This window comes from Pecten maximus, chromosome 10 (assembly GCF_902652985.1).
Source record: "Pecten maximus chromosome 10, xPecMax1.1, whole genome shotgun sequence".
Lineage (NCBI taxonomy): Eukaryota > Metazoa > Mollusca > Bivalvia > Pectinida > Pectinidae > Pecten > Pecten maximus.
The window spans coordinates 41,211,480-41,230,396 of record NC_047024.1 but is presented as its reverse complement, the minus strand read 5'-3'; the positions used below and the strand labels follow the sequence as shown (position 1 = coordinate 41,230,396).

At 36.1% G+C, this 18,917-nt stretch overlaps 2 protein-coding genes across 2 annotated transcripts in view; one reads left to right on the top strand and one right to left on the bottom strand.

Annotated features, from left to right (window-relative positions):
- Positions 1–13,585, top strand: part of LOC117335839 (AP-2 complex subunit alpha-2-like) — a 29,155-nt gene extending 15,570 nt beyond the window's left edge. Inside the window, exons 14-24 of the mRNA XM_033896079.1 lie at positions 175–272; positions 964–1,093; positions 1,327–1,428; positions 2,036–2,221; positions 4,898–5,094; positions 5,797–5,969; positions 6,589–6,712; positions 7,138–7,254; positions 7,744–7,813; positions 8,078–8,212; positions 9,038–13,585. Coding sequence (XP_033751970.1) covers positions 175–272; positions 964–1,093; positions 1,327–1,428; positions 2,036–2,221; positions 4,898–5,094; positions 5,797–5,969; positions 6,589–6,712; positions 7,138–7,254; positions 7,744–7,813; positions 8,078–8,212; positions 9,038–9,115 — 1,410 coding nt within the window. The 3' untranslated portion in view covers positions 9,116–13,585. The remainder of the gene's footprint in view (positions 1–174; positions 273–963; positions 1,094–1,326; positions 1,429–2,035; positions 2,222–4,897; positions 5,095–5,796; positions 5,970–6,588; positions 6,713–7,137; positions 7,255–7,743; positions 7,814–8,077; positions 8,213–9,037) is intronic.
- A 1,949-nt stretch (positions 13,586–15,534) lies between these two features.
- Positions 15,535–18,629, bottom strand: LOC117335838. The gene is made up of 8 exons (XM_033896078.1): positions 18,513–18,629; positions 18,208–18,344; positions 17,881–17,998; positions 17,251–17,403; positions 16,720–16,816; positions 16,347–16,425; positions 16,057–16,158; positions 15,535–15,865 (listed from the first exon to the last, which is right to left on the bottom strand). Exons 1-8 carry the CDS (start codon positions 18,587–18,589, stop codon positions 15,738–15,740), a joined length of 891 nt encoding a protein of 296 aa, XP_033751969.1. The 5' UTR covers positions 18,590–18,629; the 3' UTR covers positions 15,535–15,737.
- Positions 18,630–18,917: the final 288 nt, after the last annotated feature.

The window sequence follows — 18,917 nt, the reverse complement described above, 5'->3', positions numbered from 1 at the left end:
CGTTAAAAAATTTTGTCAATAGAGTTTAAATTATGAATTTTATTGCAATTATGTTAAATTGAGAAATATACAGATCAAAGTTAATTTTCAAAGAATTCAAGTTAGTGATAGGTCCTGTAAAGATGTTTGATTTTAATACTTTTAATGTAAAATGTCTATCTGGATATTTTTCAGGCATTACAAGCCCCAGCCTGTCATGAAAATATGGTGAAGGTTGGTGGTTATATCCTAGGAGAATTTGGTAACTTAATTGCTGGAGATTCTAGATCTAGGTAAGTACAGCTGGGGTGCAGGTAATTATTTATCAGCTGTTAAATTCAATTATGTAATTAGTGATTTTGTGATTCAATTACATGAAATCTACTGAAAACTGTTTCATACACCTGGACCGATACCTGCTATAAACATCCATTGTTACCCGGATGACACCTGGACTGATACCTGTTATAAACATCCATTGTTACCCTGTTATAAACATCCATTGTTACCCTGATGACACCTGGACCAATACCTGTTATAAACATCCATTGTTACCCTGTTATAAACATCCATTGTTATCCTGTTATAAACATCCATTGTTATCCTGTTATAAACATCCATTGTTACCCTGTTGACACATGGACCGATACCTGATATAAACATTCATTGTTACCTTGTTGACACATGGACCAATACCTGTTATAAACATCCATTGTTACCCTGTTGACACCTGGACCGATACCTGTTATAAACATCCATTGTTATCCTGTTATAAACATCCATTGTTACCCTGTTATAAACATCCATTGTTATCCTGTTATAAACATCCATTGTTACCCTGTCGACACCTGGACCAATACCTGTTATAAACATCCGTTGTTATCCTGTTATAAACATCCATTGTTACAATGATGACACCTGGACTTTTACCTATTATAACCATCTATTGTTATCCTGTTGACACCTGTCATTACTTTGTTACAGTCCCATTGTACAGTTCCAGCTTTTACACTCTAAATATCACCTGTGTGGACCAGGAACCCGGGGTCTCCTCCTCTCAACCTACATCAAGTTTGTTAACCTGTTTCCGGAGATTAAAAATAGCATACAAGATGTAAGTGAGACCATATAATTTTCGTAGAAATTTCTCCCATAATCAGTTCACAATTGACATCAGTACACAGCCTTTATCTCAATTGTTTAAGTATATATCTTTTGTTATAAAAATATGTTACATTAACAGAAAACTTGTCATTAACAGAAAACACATGACAATAACAGAAAGATTTTTTTTCTGAAAATACATACCAGTCTATTGTTAATCTATAATGTGCCAACTGTTTCTAGGTTCTGCGCACCAACAACAACCTGCGGAACTCTGAGGTTGAGCTCCAACAGAGAGCTGTGGAATACTTACAACTAAGCACGGTGGCCTCCACTGATGTCTTGGTGAGTCGAAATCAATGGATTTGCTTTTATTGTGCTTTTATAGGCTGCTTGATACTTGGATGAAATGTTGACAGGGGAATTGTGGTATATCATATTCAAGAAAAAGACAAAAAAATTCCAGATGAGATTGAAATGTATAAAATCCTTCTGATTGAATGTTAAAAAAAGGGCTTTGTTTTTCCAGTTTTGTGATATTGATATATCTAAGACTTGAATTTACTTTCTTCTGAATGTTCTGAATATTTGTCATTTAAAAAAAAAAAAAAAAAAAACGGAAAATAGGTAATATGTTTTGTGTCTGCTTTGCCCTGTCTGTACTAGATTTGATTTCAGAATGCATAAAGTTTCTTTTCTTACATACACCAGCAATACACATTCTTTAAGTATCAATCTGCAAAATAAAAGGCTTTCCCTCCTTTCAGCACATTTCTTTGAGAAAAAAAGTAAAACAACCTTCTTTAGTTTATTAAGTAAAATCAGACTTATAGACGTAATACATATTAGCAAACTGGCAAATAGGTCTGATCTCGTTTAGATACTTTGTTACTGTTTGTGACTGAATTTGAGACCAGTTTCTTAAAAATGTCTGCGATATTTCTTTTAAAAGGCCACAGTTTTGGAGGAAATGCCGCCGTTCCCAGAGCGAGACTCCTCCATACTTGCCAAGCTGAAGAAGAAGAAGCCATCAGGTGTGCCTGAGGGAACGGAACAAAAGGAGCACAAGATTCCTCAAGCTCACATGAGTAACAGTTTGGACGCACCAGCTGCGGCTCCCCAAGATACCCCTTCACCTGTGAGTCCTCTTGTAGTGTTCATCCATAGCAGGAAGAAATATTTCAGCATCACTGGTCCTGTGGGCAAGTTTAGGTTTAAAAGTACTTGCCCAAAGGTGAAACATAGTGGTCCAATTAAACTGATTTTGTAACATCTTCAATTTAAAAAGTTGAGAAATTTTGCACTTGACAATCGGGCAAGTAGTCGCCAATATTTACTTGTGCACAGACAAAATCTATTGGCCCCGGGCCATCGGACCTGGGTTTTTTCTCGTCCTGTCATCTGCTGGAATTGTTCATTCAGTTAGCCAGTTATATGTCAAATGGACTGCAGCCATAAAATGCCCTATAAGGCTAATAGCTACGAAATTTATTATTGTCTTAACAATTCATCTTCACTTTGGAGTTAACTGGTTTATTAGCTCACCTGCCCGAAGGGCAAGTGAGCTTATGCCGTGGTGCGGCGTCCGTCGTCCGTCCGTCCGTCCGTCCGGCCGTCCGGCCGTCCGGCGTCAACTTTTTCATTTAAACAACTTCTTCTCAATAACCAAGAGGCCCAGGGACTTGATATTGGGCCTGTAGCATGCTGGGGTGAAGGCCTACAAAGTTTGTTCAAATAAATGACCTTCACCTTCATTCAAGGTCACAGGGGTCAAATAGGCTATAATCTTCAAACGACTTCTTCTCAATAACCAAGAGGCCCAGGGACTTGATATTGGGCATGTACCATGCTGGAGTGAAGGGCTACAAAGTTTGTTCAAATAAATGACCTTGACCTTCATTCAAGGTCACATGGGTCAAATAGGCTATAATCTTCAAACGACTTCTTCTCAATTACCAAGAGGCCCAGGGACTTGATATTGGGCCTGTAGCATGCTGGGATGAAGGGCTACAAAGTTTGTTCAAATAAATGACCTTGACCTTCATTCAAGGTCACAGGGGTCAAATAGGCTATAATCTTCAAACGACTTCTTCTCAATAACCAAGAGGCCCAGGGACTTGATATTGGGCATGTACCATGCTGGAGTGAAGGGCTACAAAGTTTGTTCAAATAAATGACCTTGACCTTCATTCAAGGTCACATGGGTCAAATAGGCTATAATCTTCAAACGACTTCTTCTCAATTACCAAGAGGCCCAGGGACTTGATATTGGGCCTGTAGCATGCTGGGATGAAGGGCTACAAAGTTTGTTCAAATAAATGACCTTGACCTTCATTCAAGGTCACAGGGGTCAAATAGGCCATAATCTTCAAACAACTTCTTCTCAATAACCAAGAGGCCCAGGGACTTGATATTGGGCCTGTAGCATGCTGGGGTGAAGGGCTACAAAGTTTGTTCAAATAAATGACCTTGACCTACATTCAAGGTCACATGGGTCAAATAGGCTATAATCTTCAAACGACTTCTTCTCAATAACCAAGAGGCCCAGGGACTTGATATTGGGCCTGTAGCATGCTGGAGTGAAGGGCTACAAAGTTTGTTCAAATAAATGACCTTGACCTTCATTCAAGGTCACAGGGGTCAAATAGGCCATAATCTTCAAACAACTTCTTCTCAATAACCAAGAGGCCCAGGGACTTGATATTGGGCCTGTAGCATGCTGGGGTGAAGGGCTACAAAGTTTGTTCAAATAAATGACCTTGACCTACATTCAAGGTCACATGGGTCAAATAGGCTATAATCTTCAAACGACTTCTTCTCAATAACCAAGAGGCCCAGGGACTTGATATTGGGCCTGTAGCATGCTGGAGTGAAGGGCTACAAAGTTTGTTCAAATAAATGTCCTTGACCTTCATTTAAGGTCACATGGGTCAAATAGGCTATAATCTTCAAATGACTTCTTCTCAATAACCAAGAGGCCCAGGGACTTGATATTGGGCCTGTAATATGCTGGGGTGAAGGGCTACCAATTTTGTTCAAATAAATGACCTTGACCTTCATTCAAGGTCACAGGGGTGAAATTTGCGATAGCCAAGAGCCTCCAAGACCTGATATTAGGCCAATAGAATGCTGGAATGAAGGACTAGAACATTGTATCTTTAGAAATGACCTCATCAACTTCAAAGTTGCTGTAGAGCCAGGTGAGCGATACAGGCCCATTGGGCCTCTTGTTGATGAATAGCAGCATAACGCTTGAAATTTATGACTTCATGAAAAAACATTCTGGTTAATAGAGAATAATCACCCTTTAGAAAATCACATTTTCATTATACATGAAAGTTGACTAAAATTAGTATTGTTCAATCTTGTATGTAGCATGATCCATATGAACATATTAAATATTTGATTTTGGTGTGGCTTAAAATTGTCTTATGACAGGCAATTGACAAAATTATTTCTGGTAAATTTTCATTTGATATAAAAGATTCAGTCTAAATATCTGATTCTACGTTGACGGTATTCCTTGTTACCATATATAAATGTAGATTGATCTGCTGTATAACATGAAATTTTTGTGTGTATTTTCCTTCGTGGTTTGCAGCTTTCTAATTGTTTAGTGGATACAAACTTTAGTGGCTGGTCTATCCATGCCACAATATAAATTACATTCAACAGTATTTATTGTATTTATATTCGCTGTTCCATAGCAACCACAAAAAAAACAATAAAAATTCATACACAACGAAAGTTTTCTATTACACAGTATATTACAATACTGCCAGTTAAGATCAGTCTAATGTGTTTTTATCTCCAGTTGTCGGTGCCGATATCTCCACCAAGTAGTTCAGGTTCTGTTGATTTGCTTGGCCTGGGAACGCCCACAGCACCCTCTGGTGGAGGCGGTGATGGGGGTATGAGTAGTCTGTTGGTGGACGTGTTCGGGGCTGGAGTTACCAGTAATGGCACAGATACCAACAACCTAACAGCAGGAGCTGAGGAGGGCTACCAGAAGTGAGTTAATTAAGATAATTAAAATAAATCACAAAATTCACAATAATTATAGTCACTCCCGTCTCAAGTTGACCAGTAAAAAAATGTTTTTATACAGTCAAACTCTGATGTTTTGAAGTTCAAGGGACTAACAGAAAAACAGCAGGACTTTTAATTATTCATGGTTGACAATAGATCGATGTTTTCTTGATAATGACAATTAATCTATAAATTGGGCCTGTTTATTAATCAACACTATGATATGGAAAAAGTTTGATACATCGAAAACTTCGATTTGTAAAAATTTGAATCATACATAGGTTTGTTAGTAGTAGGGTTATTTAGTGAGAAAATTCGGAACCAAGCCAAAAGTTCGATACCGCAAGAAATTTGAATCAATGAAGTTTGAATCATCGAGGTTTGACTGTATATAAGTGTTCACTACAAAAAGTTTTTTATTGCTGAAAGATGGTATGGTGGTTCAAATATAGTCGTTGTTTTGACAGTCTTTCTTTAATGGAGAATAGAAACTAAAATTAAAATCTACACCATTGTCAATCAAATTTATTTCATGTACAAATTGAACTAACTGATTGAGGCCAAGTTAAAATAACTAGAAAGTCATAATTTCTGTGTACTGTATTTGAGCACAGAAAAGCTTTTATGGCAAATGTTTTTTATTATCAATTCTTATATACATGTATTCTGTGGCGTTCTTTTCAGATTTATTTGTAAGAACAACGGCGTACTGTTTGAGAATGATCTTCTACAAATCGGAGTGAAAACAGAATTTAGGGCCAACCTTGGACGTCTAGGAATTTTCTATGGCAACAAAACCTCATTCCAATTTACTGGTTTTCAAGTAGAGGCCCATCTGTCTGAGGATCTTCAAACCAATATCCTTCCACTGACAAATTGTTTTCATTTTAGGGCAGCAGGAATTTTAGTGACAAATATAGTTTCCATTTATACTCAAAATGGTGTAATGTATTAGTATTATTGTGACTTAAGAATCAAATTATTTAATTTATGATTATTTTATCTCTATGATTAATTGATCAGGATTTTCTCTGATTCTTACTGATGAGCAACTTGGTTATCAGTAAATGATAATGTTCTTATGGGGACAGCTTAATTTGTTCTCGACTGTTTCCCCTGAACACCCTCCGCCAGATCAGCTTCCTAGGCATGTCAGTACAGTAGAGAAAATTAACCCAGTTTAGATTTCATCTAATCAAGTGAGGTGCTTGCCTAGCTTGTCATCCTGCAGGTGTATAGAAAAAATCAAGGTGGCACTTTTATTTCATTGAGTTCTAAAGCATCAGCATATTTTCCTCCTAAATGAAAATTTGTTACTTATTTAGGGACTGGTTTTATGAAGTGCGATTTAGAACCCCATTTCAGATTTCCCACCCACAAAGCATCGGCATATTTCCCTGCTGAATGATGTTTCGTTAACTTATTTGATTATGGAGTGATTTTTGTATGAAGTGTGTGATCCTTAATTTGGCGTACAGATAACATGTCAACAGAAGCCGGTGGGGACTGTTGTGGACAGTGGGGCGCAGGTGCAGCAGGTCATCAACATTGAGATAATTTCCGAGTTCACCGAAGCCCCAACGCTTCAGATATCATTCCTGTAAGTAATTTAGGAGAGAATTAATGCTTGATCATTGCATTGTTATAAATGTTTCAATGTAAGATTTAAATGCTCCCTATACATTTTTCAGCAGTATGACACTTTAGTGAACACTGCAGTACTGTAACATATTTTGAATCTATAATTGCTAAAGAGAAAATGAGGCTCAGATGGTCATTTTTCCGGAACTATTCTCAGGACTAAAATGGGAATTTGGAATATTTTCATCAAATCTAATTTAAACTGAAAAAAATGAAATTGTTTTAGATTTTGAAAATTGGCATGGAAATCGTGTGTACACCTCCCATAAATCATGTAGTTTAAACCATAAGACAGGTTTTTGACTTATTAAGAAAATTCTTCTGAAACTTATTTTAGATGGTTAAAGCAGGGATGACGAAGTAATTTCGGAATTTGTTTTACAGATATAGTGGTGCTACTCAGAGAATCAATCTCAAGCTACCAGTGATGATTAACAAATTTATAGACGCTGCAGACATGGACTCTTCAACATTTTTCACACGATGGAAGGCCCTGAACAAGTAAGTACTTAAAAACTTACCTTAAGGGCTCATCTGGACAACCTGTAGATAGCAGTCACTTGTCTATATAACAAATACTTGTCTACCAAGACCACTTTTATACTGTAAAAGCTGCCTTTTACATTTTTGCTGAAATATCAATTTTAAATTGGTATTTAATCCAAAATTAGCCCTCCTCTAACTTGAATACTAAACAAAGCAAACAGGCTTATTTAAGGATAAATACAGCCTTTATTTTTCTGCACTATTGAATGACTTATAGTCTTTGACAATGTAGATGTTGAAACTTGCATGTAAACATTGTTTTGCACTTCGATATAAGATTTGCTGTTGAAGTTTTTTTTTCCAAGTTGGATGGGAGAAATGAAAAAACCCACAAAAAGCAGCCACACAAATATTCAAATATTTGACCTTGTGGGGAATTTCACTGTAGCATTTATGCCATTTATTGTCACAGGCAGTTTATCAGAAATCTTGTCTCCGTTTCAGTCCAAATCAAGAATGCCAGAGAATATTCAAGGCTAGTTTTGGGATGGATTCCGAACAAATTAAAACAAAGGTACGTTATTTCACCAGACATGAAGATCTCCTTAAAAGTTTGGGCATAGCTCTGACTATGAGAAGTAGCCATGACATTGGTTTGCTGATGGATTTAATGCAGACAGATAAGTGAATATTTTCAGTATTTGGAAAATATTTCCCCCATATGTGTCTATGTAAAATTTTGACAAAGTTCATCATTAGAAAGTTACAAAAATGTTGTTGTTTTTCGGGATCATTTTAAATTTTAGTGAGTGTAACCCCTTTTTCCTTTGTTTTACAGTTATTAGGTGGAGGATTTAGTGTATGTGAAAATATTGACCCGAACCCAGAAAATTTTGTGTCGGCCGGTGTATTGCACACAAGAACAGCACAGGTCGGCTGCCTGCTGAGGCTAGAACCAAATAAACAAGCACAGGTGAGTAAAGGGTTTTTGTGAGCTCTCTGTGAAATAAACAAGCACAGGTGAGTAATGGGTCTCTGTGAGCTCTCTGTCAAATAAACAAGCACGGGTGAGTAATGGGTCTCTGTGAGCTCTCTGTCAAATAAACAAGCACAGGTGAGTAAAGGATTTTTGTGAGCTCTCTGTCAAATAAACAAGCACGGGTGAGTAATGGGTCTCTGTGAGCGCTCTGTCAAATAAACAAGCACGGGTGAGTAAAGGGTCTTTGTGAGCTCTCTGTCAAATAAACAAGCACAGGTGAGTAAAGGGTCTCTGTGAGCTCTCTGTCAAATAAACAAGCACAGGTGAGTAAAGGGTCTCTGTGAGCTCTCTGTCAAATAAACAAGCACAGGTGAGTAATGGGTTTTGTGAGCTTTCTGTCAAATAAATAAGTACAGAAAGTGATGGGTCTGTACATTACCTGACAAATAAGTAAGTACAGGAAAGTGATGGGTTTTTATGAGCTCTCTGTCAAATAAGTAAGTAAAGGTGAGTAAAGTGTCTGTGTACATTACCTGTCAAATAGGTAAGTACAGGAAAGTGATAAGGTCTGAGAAAGTTTGCTTGAGACACCTAGTCAATTCTAAAATTTCAGAACACATAAGCCTTATCCTTATTCTAACTACTTCTGTTGTTTCTGTGTGGTTTTAGAAGCCTTATGCATTCATTCATTCATTAGCCAATCAAATTCCTTGTTACATCTCCACTGTATTAGAATGACATACCAGGTAAGAATACTCCTCTTAATGGTTGTTGACTGAATTGAAGATTTTCTGATATGAATACTTTTATTTTTTGTAGATGTACCGACTGACGATTAGGACAAACAAGGATGGCATTGCTAATCTGTTGTGTGATCTTTTCGACAAGCAATTTTAATATTGGACACTATGGAAGGGGAAGCAACTCTTGCTCCACGCAAAAAAAATCATCATGGACTGCAGTAGATGTGGCCAGGGAATTCTTAGGGGAATATCTCATTGCACTTGTTTGTGGAATGAGTGGGATATCCTATATAACAAATCTTATAGAGAGTGTTTTATATAGCTATACAATTCCCCATGTGTGCACGAGAGAGGAAGTGTCGGCCGTGGACGTTACTGTGAGGTGGCCAAGGGGAGGGTGTATATATGGGGTGGTTGTATATTACCATTGTTAAGCCTTGTGAATGTCGTCTGTCCATGTGTCTGTTCGTCATATAATGACATTTCCAATACTCACATGGTTACACCTGAGAATATCCTTCTGTAGTGTTTCCTTAACCGGTCTGCTATTTTATTTCACATGGAAATTAATATGAAAGTTATCTTGCTGCCCTATAGGTGATGGCAAATGAGAAAAAGACATTTGGAATGTTTCCAGTTCTAAATCTACCCCAGGCCTTCCTTCTCGCCAAAAAGTTTGGTGACTAATTTTCCCTGATGTGGAAACAAGGTTGTTATGAAATTCTGTCTCGGATCAGATTCTCAACAACCTCGCCTCGACTGATGACGACAGCTTTTTCTAAAAGGCATCTGTCCAGAGGTACCTCCATCTCCTAGCAGCTAATTATCAAGTCAAGAGTTATGTGCCCTTGCCTTATTTTTGTGTTTTCTTTGATTGATGTCACTCTTTGTGTTGAAGTTAAAACCTCCAGTGTTCATAAATCCAAACCTGCTCATGAAAATTCTAGCCCATACACCACACCTGTGTCCGAGCATCTTTGGAGAAAGTTTTGCTGGCTACTCTGTATATGTATCTCCAATCCATTAATCTTGGAAGCTTAGGATTCACCTTAAAGTCTTGATTTCTTGATTTGCTTTCTTGGATAAAGATAAGGCAACAATTAGGATGTTGTACAGTGAATCTTCAAAAAAAAAAAAAAAAAAAAAAATTCTTTATAACCTGTAAATTTTTGGTTCTTACCTGTATATTCAAGATCTAATCTCCGCTGTTTTTGTTAACACATATTCTAAGTATCATGCTTATTCTTATAATTCTGTTTTATTAAAAAGTTATGTACACGTTGATAAAATTAATGGAAATCAATATTCCAGCCATGTTTTTTCTTAGAATATCCTCCATCGACACACCTACAGGTGCTAAAAGATCATGAGGCTAAATGTTAAAGGTCAGGAGGGTAAGAGTTAGAAGGTTAAAGGTCAGGATACAGAACAATTTTAGTATATACATAATGCTTGTCATGTTGTCGATGGTTGTGATGCTGAGTGAAATCTATTTAACGAAAGCTTGTTTACCTACCAACATTTCAGTTTCTCGGTACGAGGGCCTATTTCTTGTATCACACTTAGCTAAAGCCTTGATGTAATGGCGACTGTGATTAAGATCTGGATACAAGTATTCATTAATTTGTTGCTAGTGAATGAAATATCTGCAAACAGTATCATTTGAATACAAACAAGATTTTTTTTTTTTTTTTTTTACCATTTTCACCTCCAAAGAAGTTTAAGTGGCTCTATTTAAGGCTTCTGCAGGCCTGCACTTCAGATGTGAGGTTGCAATAATATCATAATGACCTAGCTCTGACACGACGAGATTTTCCGTGATAATTTGTGTCTAGAGATCCTCCATACTGAAACCTAGGTCCGGATAAATATACCCCTAATGTATTTCAATGGTAACTCGTAAGTAAATTGTTGCCCCATTCTGCTGTTACAGACTTCTAAGATATGTCGGTGGTAGGTCGTGTGCGGACTGAAAAGGTAGCATTCTTGTTGTCAGTATTTTGGACACTACTTGTACTTGTGGCTTTGTGTAATGCTCTGCGCTTTCAGTTTTTGTTTTTAACAAACATCTGAGTATGTGTGTCCATTTTTTTTCCTGTATATTTGTATATTATCATTCCACAAATTGTTTCAGTCTACGACCTGTTATTTTTATATTTAATTAATAAGACATTTTGTGCTATCTGTTGCAAGACCCGTGTGCTGTTTCTGTTATTAGACATATGTACTCTCCGTTATAAGACATGTGTTATAAGACACTGGTATGTGTTATAAGACACATATGCTATTCATTTTTAGAGATGTGTGCTAAACGTTATAGGACATATTTTTAAGACACATTGTGTTACAAGACATGCTATAAGACACTGATATGTGTTTTAAGACACGTCATGTATTATTTTTACTGGTGGGGAGGGGGGGGGGGGGGGATGGGGAAGTGCAGGATGTATTCAAATATGGGACAGACATTGTTTCTTGGAGGTGATTTTAGTTTAATTTAACTCTTGAAAGCGTCTTCTGAAATATTACAACCCAAACTGGATATGCCCCCCATGGCCACTAACTTGAAAATTTGTTCTAGATCTACATATCTGACTTAAAACCATTTAAATTCCAAGCAATTTTATTATTGCTCAGCATCGAATTTCAAACCATATATGATATGAGCAGTGAAAGACAGTTAAGAGTTGGACCATCCGAACTTTCTATAAAAGGAAATACATATTAATGGAAAGTACTGACAGATCCCAGTTGCGTAAATAGTTTTCCCTATATGTATTACCTGTAGTGTGTTGATCCCTAAATAGTCCTCTCGTCTACGAATTATATACCCGGTATATATTACTCAGGTGACTGTGGTTTCCCCAGTATAATGTTGTACATGGTCACATAATCTCCTTCCGTGTTTTAACATGTAATAGTACTTGTTGTGAAGATGAAGGATATTTTCAATTATAGTAGAGCTATTTAAGCAAGAAATAAGGTAGACATGCAAATAATTTTAATATCAGAATTTTAACAAGTGCTGGTAGATAAATGAGCTCTGATACTATCTACGTGTTATTTCGTTTATAACCGTTACCGTTTTTTTTCGGCCCATGGGACATATACTTCACTTCTCAGAGTTATCGTTCTTACCTCAGTGCAATGAGAGTCTAAGGAAGGACAACTCTGGGTAGTGATTGCACTGTGATGTTGAAAAACTAAAGAAAGATACAAAAATATAAATATATTGATAAAACAATTAAATTTCAGCATATTTCGTAACAATTTTTCTGCGATTTTGTCAGCCTTTTGGTACTTTCATGTTTAGTTTGATACTGCAATACAGTATCGAAAAGCAGACGGAGTAAATTTGTGAAATTGTAATTGTAAACCGAATACAATTGAAGTATCAAACGATGAGTTTTGGTTTATTTTCTTGGCAATATGATGTTATTCCGAATAAGGTATACAGACGATTGAATATCTTGATAACATGATATATTGACGTGTTTTAGATTAAGTGCTGGTAACGTCGTGTTGTAGATGTATTCATGAGCAATGGAGTTTTCCAGCTTCACCTGCTGTAGTTAGTGCTACTTTCATAGATGTGACGAATGAGTGTGATTGTACCCCTGTGACGTCATAGCACCCTCACATCATTGTTAAAATTCAACGTCTTGTGTGTAGTAACTGACATCACTCGGGAACTGTCGGCTCTTTCCGTAAACGAGAAACGGAAAGTACCGACAATTCCCGATCGATAAAATCATGCAACATTGTAAAGACCTGTGAATTCACAACATGGCAAACAATTGGTGCGTCTTTCTTTGCTTTTTCTACTTTATATTTAACCAAATTATTTTAGTTGATTTGGTGATAGATATTGGAAAGACTTTCATGTTTGTAGGATGGTAATTTTATCAAGTCACAATGGTTTGTTTCACAAAGGTCTTGTGTATTAATGGAAACTTGTACAATATCGTCTGTGTTGTATGATCAGGCGCACGTGCCCTCTACATAGATAATTATATGTTTTATATGTGATACGTGATTTTGAAAGAGGTCCAACCTGGTTGCCATGGTAACAACGTTACCTGTCGACAGGCTGTCGTAGGAGAAATAAAACTCTTCCCATTTTAAGTGTGCAATACTTCAGGTCATCATGTTAATGTGTAGAGGACTGAAAAAATGCTCCGCCATTTTGTGTGTTAGCAAAGTAAACAGTTTAGGGATATCGTGTATATCGGGACAGGGGCGCCATATTGTATTACTTGACCTTGAACTTGGAGTCAAAAGGTCAAATGTTATGGTGAACTATGAACTCTCATCAAGTAGTGCTGTGGTTGTTGTAATATATGAAATTCTCATCTGTTCTTGCTGTGTAATGTATTTTGGTCACGTGAATCTGAGGTCAAAGTTTATATGTTAATTATTGACGTCATACAAGATAGATATGTAGTAGAATCCCTTATTTGTACAAATGTCGACGTAATTATCCCATATTTGTTTTACCGGAAACACGATGGTACGGAGAAATCACCGTGACTTGTTCTCCGGTAAAAATCGTCTTGTAAATCTTAGACAGACATTGTATATATATACAACATACTATTAAATAAACTTAACATCCGTACATCAATTCAGTGGCGTTTGTTTTGTGTTCACAATAAATAAATGAATTTGTGGTTGCTAGGTCATCAATGAAGACAAAATCCCCAAATCAAATCGGAAATAGAAAATACTGTATCTCTGGGGTGGGATTTGTTTCTTATCTATACTATATTATCATAATATCTCGTTCTTTACGTGATCAGATTCTAGTGGTCATTGGTCAAAGTTTAAGAGTTCAATGTCGCCTTTGACTCCTTCTGGACTGGACCCACTGCTGCCTAGGAGCGGAGTCTTCATGTCTAAAGTTTGATGTTTGAAACAGTTTAAGTTGTACAGAAAACATTGTCTACTTGCCAACTCCCGAAACATACTTGACATTTTTTTTACCGCAAGTAAAGATAATCAGACGAAAAAATCTGGAACTTTACACGAACTTTGGATTAATTTGGAAAATGATCAGAATACAAAAATACCGAAGGTCGAGTGCAATAGTCGGCCAATTACCAGTACCTCGTGTCAAATATTCTGTACTATTGCACAGACACCCATGATATACTTGTTTTATTACATAAACACTAAAACACACTTAGAATCACTGAAATCTCGACTTTCCTGTAGGTCTAGAATTGATATCTGAGTCGGTGAATTAGACGCTTAAAAGGGTACGACTGATTTCTAAACGGTCACAGGTGTTCAATAGTTCACACGTGACCGTGTACTAGTCATTTTAGTCGTGCAATAGTTCAAAATATAGCTTCTATCGTTTGTTTATTGTTAAGGAATATCAAACACATGTAATAAAATAAAATAGTTTATGAATATCTAAGGTAATTCTGTGTTGTTTTAGCGATGCTTCTATTTTCCCCAACAAGTTTCTCACATTTGACAAAACTTTAACGTTGCTTATGGTAAAAAGGCCTAGCATTTTGTAGATATTAGGATAATTACTGTAGTAATAAGGATTATTTTTTGTCTAAATTGTTTAACCTTTACATTTGAAAACATAATGCCATTCATCGTCAATGTCTTGACAACAAAGATTGCAAATTCTATTTTCTGTTGGAATCTCTCCATCTTCCATTTTCCATTAGTAAATGTTCTAAACTTAACTTCCGTTTGTCTTTCTTTTGATTTTAGAATTATTAAGTATTTTTCAAGTTCAAAATTGTTTTTGAAAATAGATTAGGTACTTCCTCTTGAGGTCTATATCGTTAAACCATTTCCGAATAAAGTGATCTTTTGATATTCGATTTACAATAAGTTTCAAATAATTTTAATTAAATGTACTTCTGTTTGGAAATCAAAAAATGAAATTTAAACCGGCTTATGCAAATATATCATAAAAAATTCGTTAACCATTTGAACTCCATTGTTTCATTTATTTGTAAATTAAACATTGAATGTATGGCTGTCTTAAAGACAGATAGATTGGACTTCAGAATATACACGTATATACAAAGCAAAAAACAATTAGTATAAACAATATTTTATTTGGCTAAGATATATCAAATACAAAAATGTAAAAATAAGTCCCGTCCCCCACAAACCCCTAATATACAGGAACTCTAGTCACAATTTATTTTTACTTGTCCATGAGTTACTGTATTACTAAATGTAGTTACTCGACTTAGGCATAAAGCCACCTCCCCATGTTCCGTATGTACGGACTACGGAACGTGGGGTTGTGATTTGACAAGTCCCTGTGTGTAGCAACCCACAGGAAAAATAAACTATGACCAAGTTCCTGTGTCCCAATATAGATGTTAAGGTAGAAATATTTGATAGAAAATTACTTTAAAATTGAATTTAATTAAAAATGTAATTTACTAGAAATGATTGAATGAATAAATAATGAATGAATGAATTAATTAATGAATGAATTAATGAATAATGAATTAATGAATGAATCGTGAATGAGTGAATGAATAATGAATGAATGAATGAATGAGTGAGTGAGTGAGTGAATAATGAATGAATGAATAATGAATGAATGAATGACGTCAAAATATCACAGTTAGCAGCATAATAAAAAGTCCAATAACAGTGTCCATGATTTTCACTGATATGCCAATTTGATTCATTGATACTGATAGCAAAGTTCTCTCCGTCAAAGAAATCCACAAATAACAACATTTTTTGCCAAAATTTTCGTGAAAAATCCATGATTGCGTGTTGGAGAATCAGAACCCGTATGTAGGAGGATGAACAAACATGCCCCAAGTTTTCTCCTTGCTCAAGGCTGACTTCCGGATCCAGCCGAACCCGACTGTACCGTGCAGCAACCCCATCTTGCACTTCACGCGCAGATCTATAAACAGAACAACAAATGTTGACATTTTATGTAAATAAGATGATAAAATTGACAGATTGAATAAGGATAGATTTGGAAACGCTATTGACATATACACGGTTAACATATATATTCAAAAAAGTATAGTTTTATTTGAGGGTTAAACAGCCTCTTTTCATCAGGACGTGCAGTTGGTATGTAAAACGTACCTGATCGTGTGTCAAAGAAACCAGGCAAGGGTTTCGCGGCGTCTGTTCTTCCGGAAATCTTAAACCGGAACCCACTTCGGTTCTTAGAGAAACACAAACCACCTGTAATTATACAGGAGAGTTGTAATAATTCACGTGCATTTATTTTCATCAAAATTATTTACAACTGAACAAATTTAATGCGTAAGAGATAGAAATGAAAGTACTATGTAAAGCAAAATTCGAAGAAGAGGGAATGGCCAATATTTAATTACTTGTAGAAGACATCTGTTACAGATGAAATATTCTACCTGGTGGAAAGCACGCCTTTCTCTTGATTTTAGGACTGAGCCAGTTTGCCGCTTTCTTCAGATCGGAGCTTCCAAGTACCTGGAAGTAATTGATAAATATTTGGTTTGTCGTGAAAAAAAATATTACCCGATATAGAATATCAGATTTCCAGTCAAATCACTACAAATATGTATGGATCGGTAGGGAAAATGAAATGTTTGGTTTGGTTTGCTTTTTGTTTAACGTCCTATTAACAGCCAGGGCCATTTAAGGAGGTGCCAGGTTTTGGAGGTGGAGGAAAGCCGGAGTACCCGGAGAAAAACCACCGGCCTACGGTCAGTACCTGGCAACTGCTCCACGTAGGAAAATGAATTTAACAGCTAGTCTACTCACCTTGAATTTTCTTTTTGACGCACGTGAAATCACATCCTCGGCTATCACGGAGACGTTGATGCTGTTAACCTTTGTCCAAACATATCGTGTATTCAACCTGCACAGACGAAATTGAGACTAAATATTCATAAATCAGACGGAGCATTTATACAAACGATTTGTATAAGAGTAGAAAGATACAGTAGTCATGAATAATAATGATGATTAATCAGCCAAAATAGCGATACATGTGGGTTTTTTTTTCTTTTGGCTCATCGTTTGCCCTTCAATGACATTCTTCATCCGTGGAGATGACATTTTACACTGTTCCTTACACTCTATCAAAAGGCGTGCCTTTGCGCCCCGAGTTCATCAACGTTCATTATATTGAGGAAATACCTTAACTTGTAAATATTACAATGGAAAACATTGCAGAATAAAAATATTAGGAAATGAACCTAATTTAAATTCTGTTATGTTTTCCGGAGATTTTTTTCCAATAAATTATATAATGCTATCCTATGGAAATTTAAGGCCAGAAGAGTTACCTACCCTTGTCGTTTGGTACATGCCCTGAAGAATCCTTCGTTTGCCTTTAACAAACTCCTCACCGAGCTAGTCACGTGATTTTCTATGGCAACTCGTATTTGCTGTTTATTGTGATCCCTTTCCTGAGCCAAATTGGCTATCGTCTTGTCGTTCAATCTAGACCGGAATATTAATTAAGATATGGATGGTAAGTAAACTTAATTAGATCTACATATGTACATTGGCTACAATTGTTTAACAAGTAACACAGGAACTTGGCACAAAAACCCAACAACCGGGCTTTATTATCGTATAACATAATTCATTACTATGGTATATATATGTCAAGTCCCTGCGCGAAATTTCCCTATCGTTAATAATCAGAATTCAGTTAAGAAAATGTATATGATTCCTTATTCCTATTACAAAAATGTTTGCTTTTCCCCCAATGATTTCCCAAAACACAGACTGCAAGGTATTAAAAAGGGGGAAAAATAAAAGCAAGAAACAAAACAAAAAATGAAAAACAATAAAAACAACAACAACAAAAAAATAAATAAATAAATAAATAAATAAATAAAGAATTTAAAAAAACACACAACAAAAATTAACAAAAAACCCAAATAATTGGAACAGAAAATTATGGATACGCACATTATGGAAGGTTTTGTCATGGACACTTCATATAATCCACCGGGGGGATACGGAACAGTTCCTAGGAGACAGGCAGTGTCGGCTATGGCGGCAACAAATTTAGTCATTTCTGGATTCTCTGTAAAATCAACAAAAATACAATAAATTGAAATCTTAGTCACTGAAATATGAATTAAACTTAAGATATAACTTCTGTATAGATCTATATAAAGTAATGCGTCGTTAAATTTCTTTTGTTTCTTCCCTTTTGAACGAGAGAAAAAAAATCCATTGGTTTAAATAGCGTATATTTCTTATGTATATGTCTACTTAATAAATCATACATACTGATGTTGGCCAATTTCTCCTGGTCGTACGCGAATTGCTGGAGTATGTAGAAGGGGACAGAACTGCCATTGATGGAAGTGACAGGGTTGTTCACGTACTCGCACAGTGAATGACAGTAGCTCTGGTACTTCTCCAAACTAAAACAGAAGTTACGTCAAAATTAATTACATAAACAAATCCTGTTAAAATTTGTCGTGACTTTAAAGATTTTCTGTTTGATATTGTATGAGCACTAATAGTAGTATTTTAACGCATATTAAAGATAAATATATAAAAGAAAATATATCTTCAATTTCTATACATACTTTTCGCAAAGTTCATGCAGTTTTTCCTCGTTCATTTCGTCGATAATTGTTGGTGACATCGTATTTTTATGAGACATTATAAAAAGCAGCTTTCAGACAGAATCGTCGTGATGCTGTAACTAGGCGTAATTGTTCGCGAGATAGCGCGAGATTGCCACGACGTCACCTTAATTGTTCCCGAGGATCAATCCGAGCTTGCGATAATTAATATCTAAATGTTACCGGAATAACAGTACAAAAATCTAGTTTTCAGGTTTGAAATCGCCATAAAAAAGCAATTAAATCAGAAATGTGAATAACTAAAAGGTATAGTCAGATATGATAATATTGCCGTGCGTATTCCGGATGCATCCAACCGTGCGACGGATTAGAATGACTTCCTTTACCGGAAGTATACACCCGCAT

Coding starts and splice junctions, on each gene's coding strand:
- LOC117335838 (XM_033896078.1), bottom strand. CDS start 18,589: ATGTCTCATAAAAATACGATGTCACCAACAATTATCGACGAAATGAAC. Junction 18,345..18,512: donor CTGCATGAACTTTGCGAAAA/GTATGTATAGAA, acceptor CTTCTGTTTTAG/TTTGGAGAAGTACCAGAGCT. Junction 17,404..17,880: donor ATGACAAAACCTTCCATAAT/GTGCGTATCCAT, acceptor ATTCCGGTCTAG/ATTGAACGACAAGACGATAG.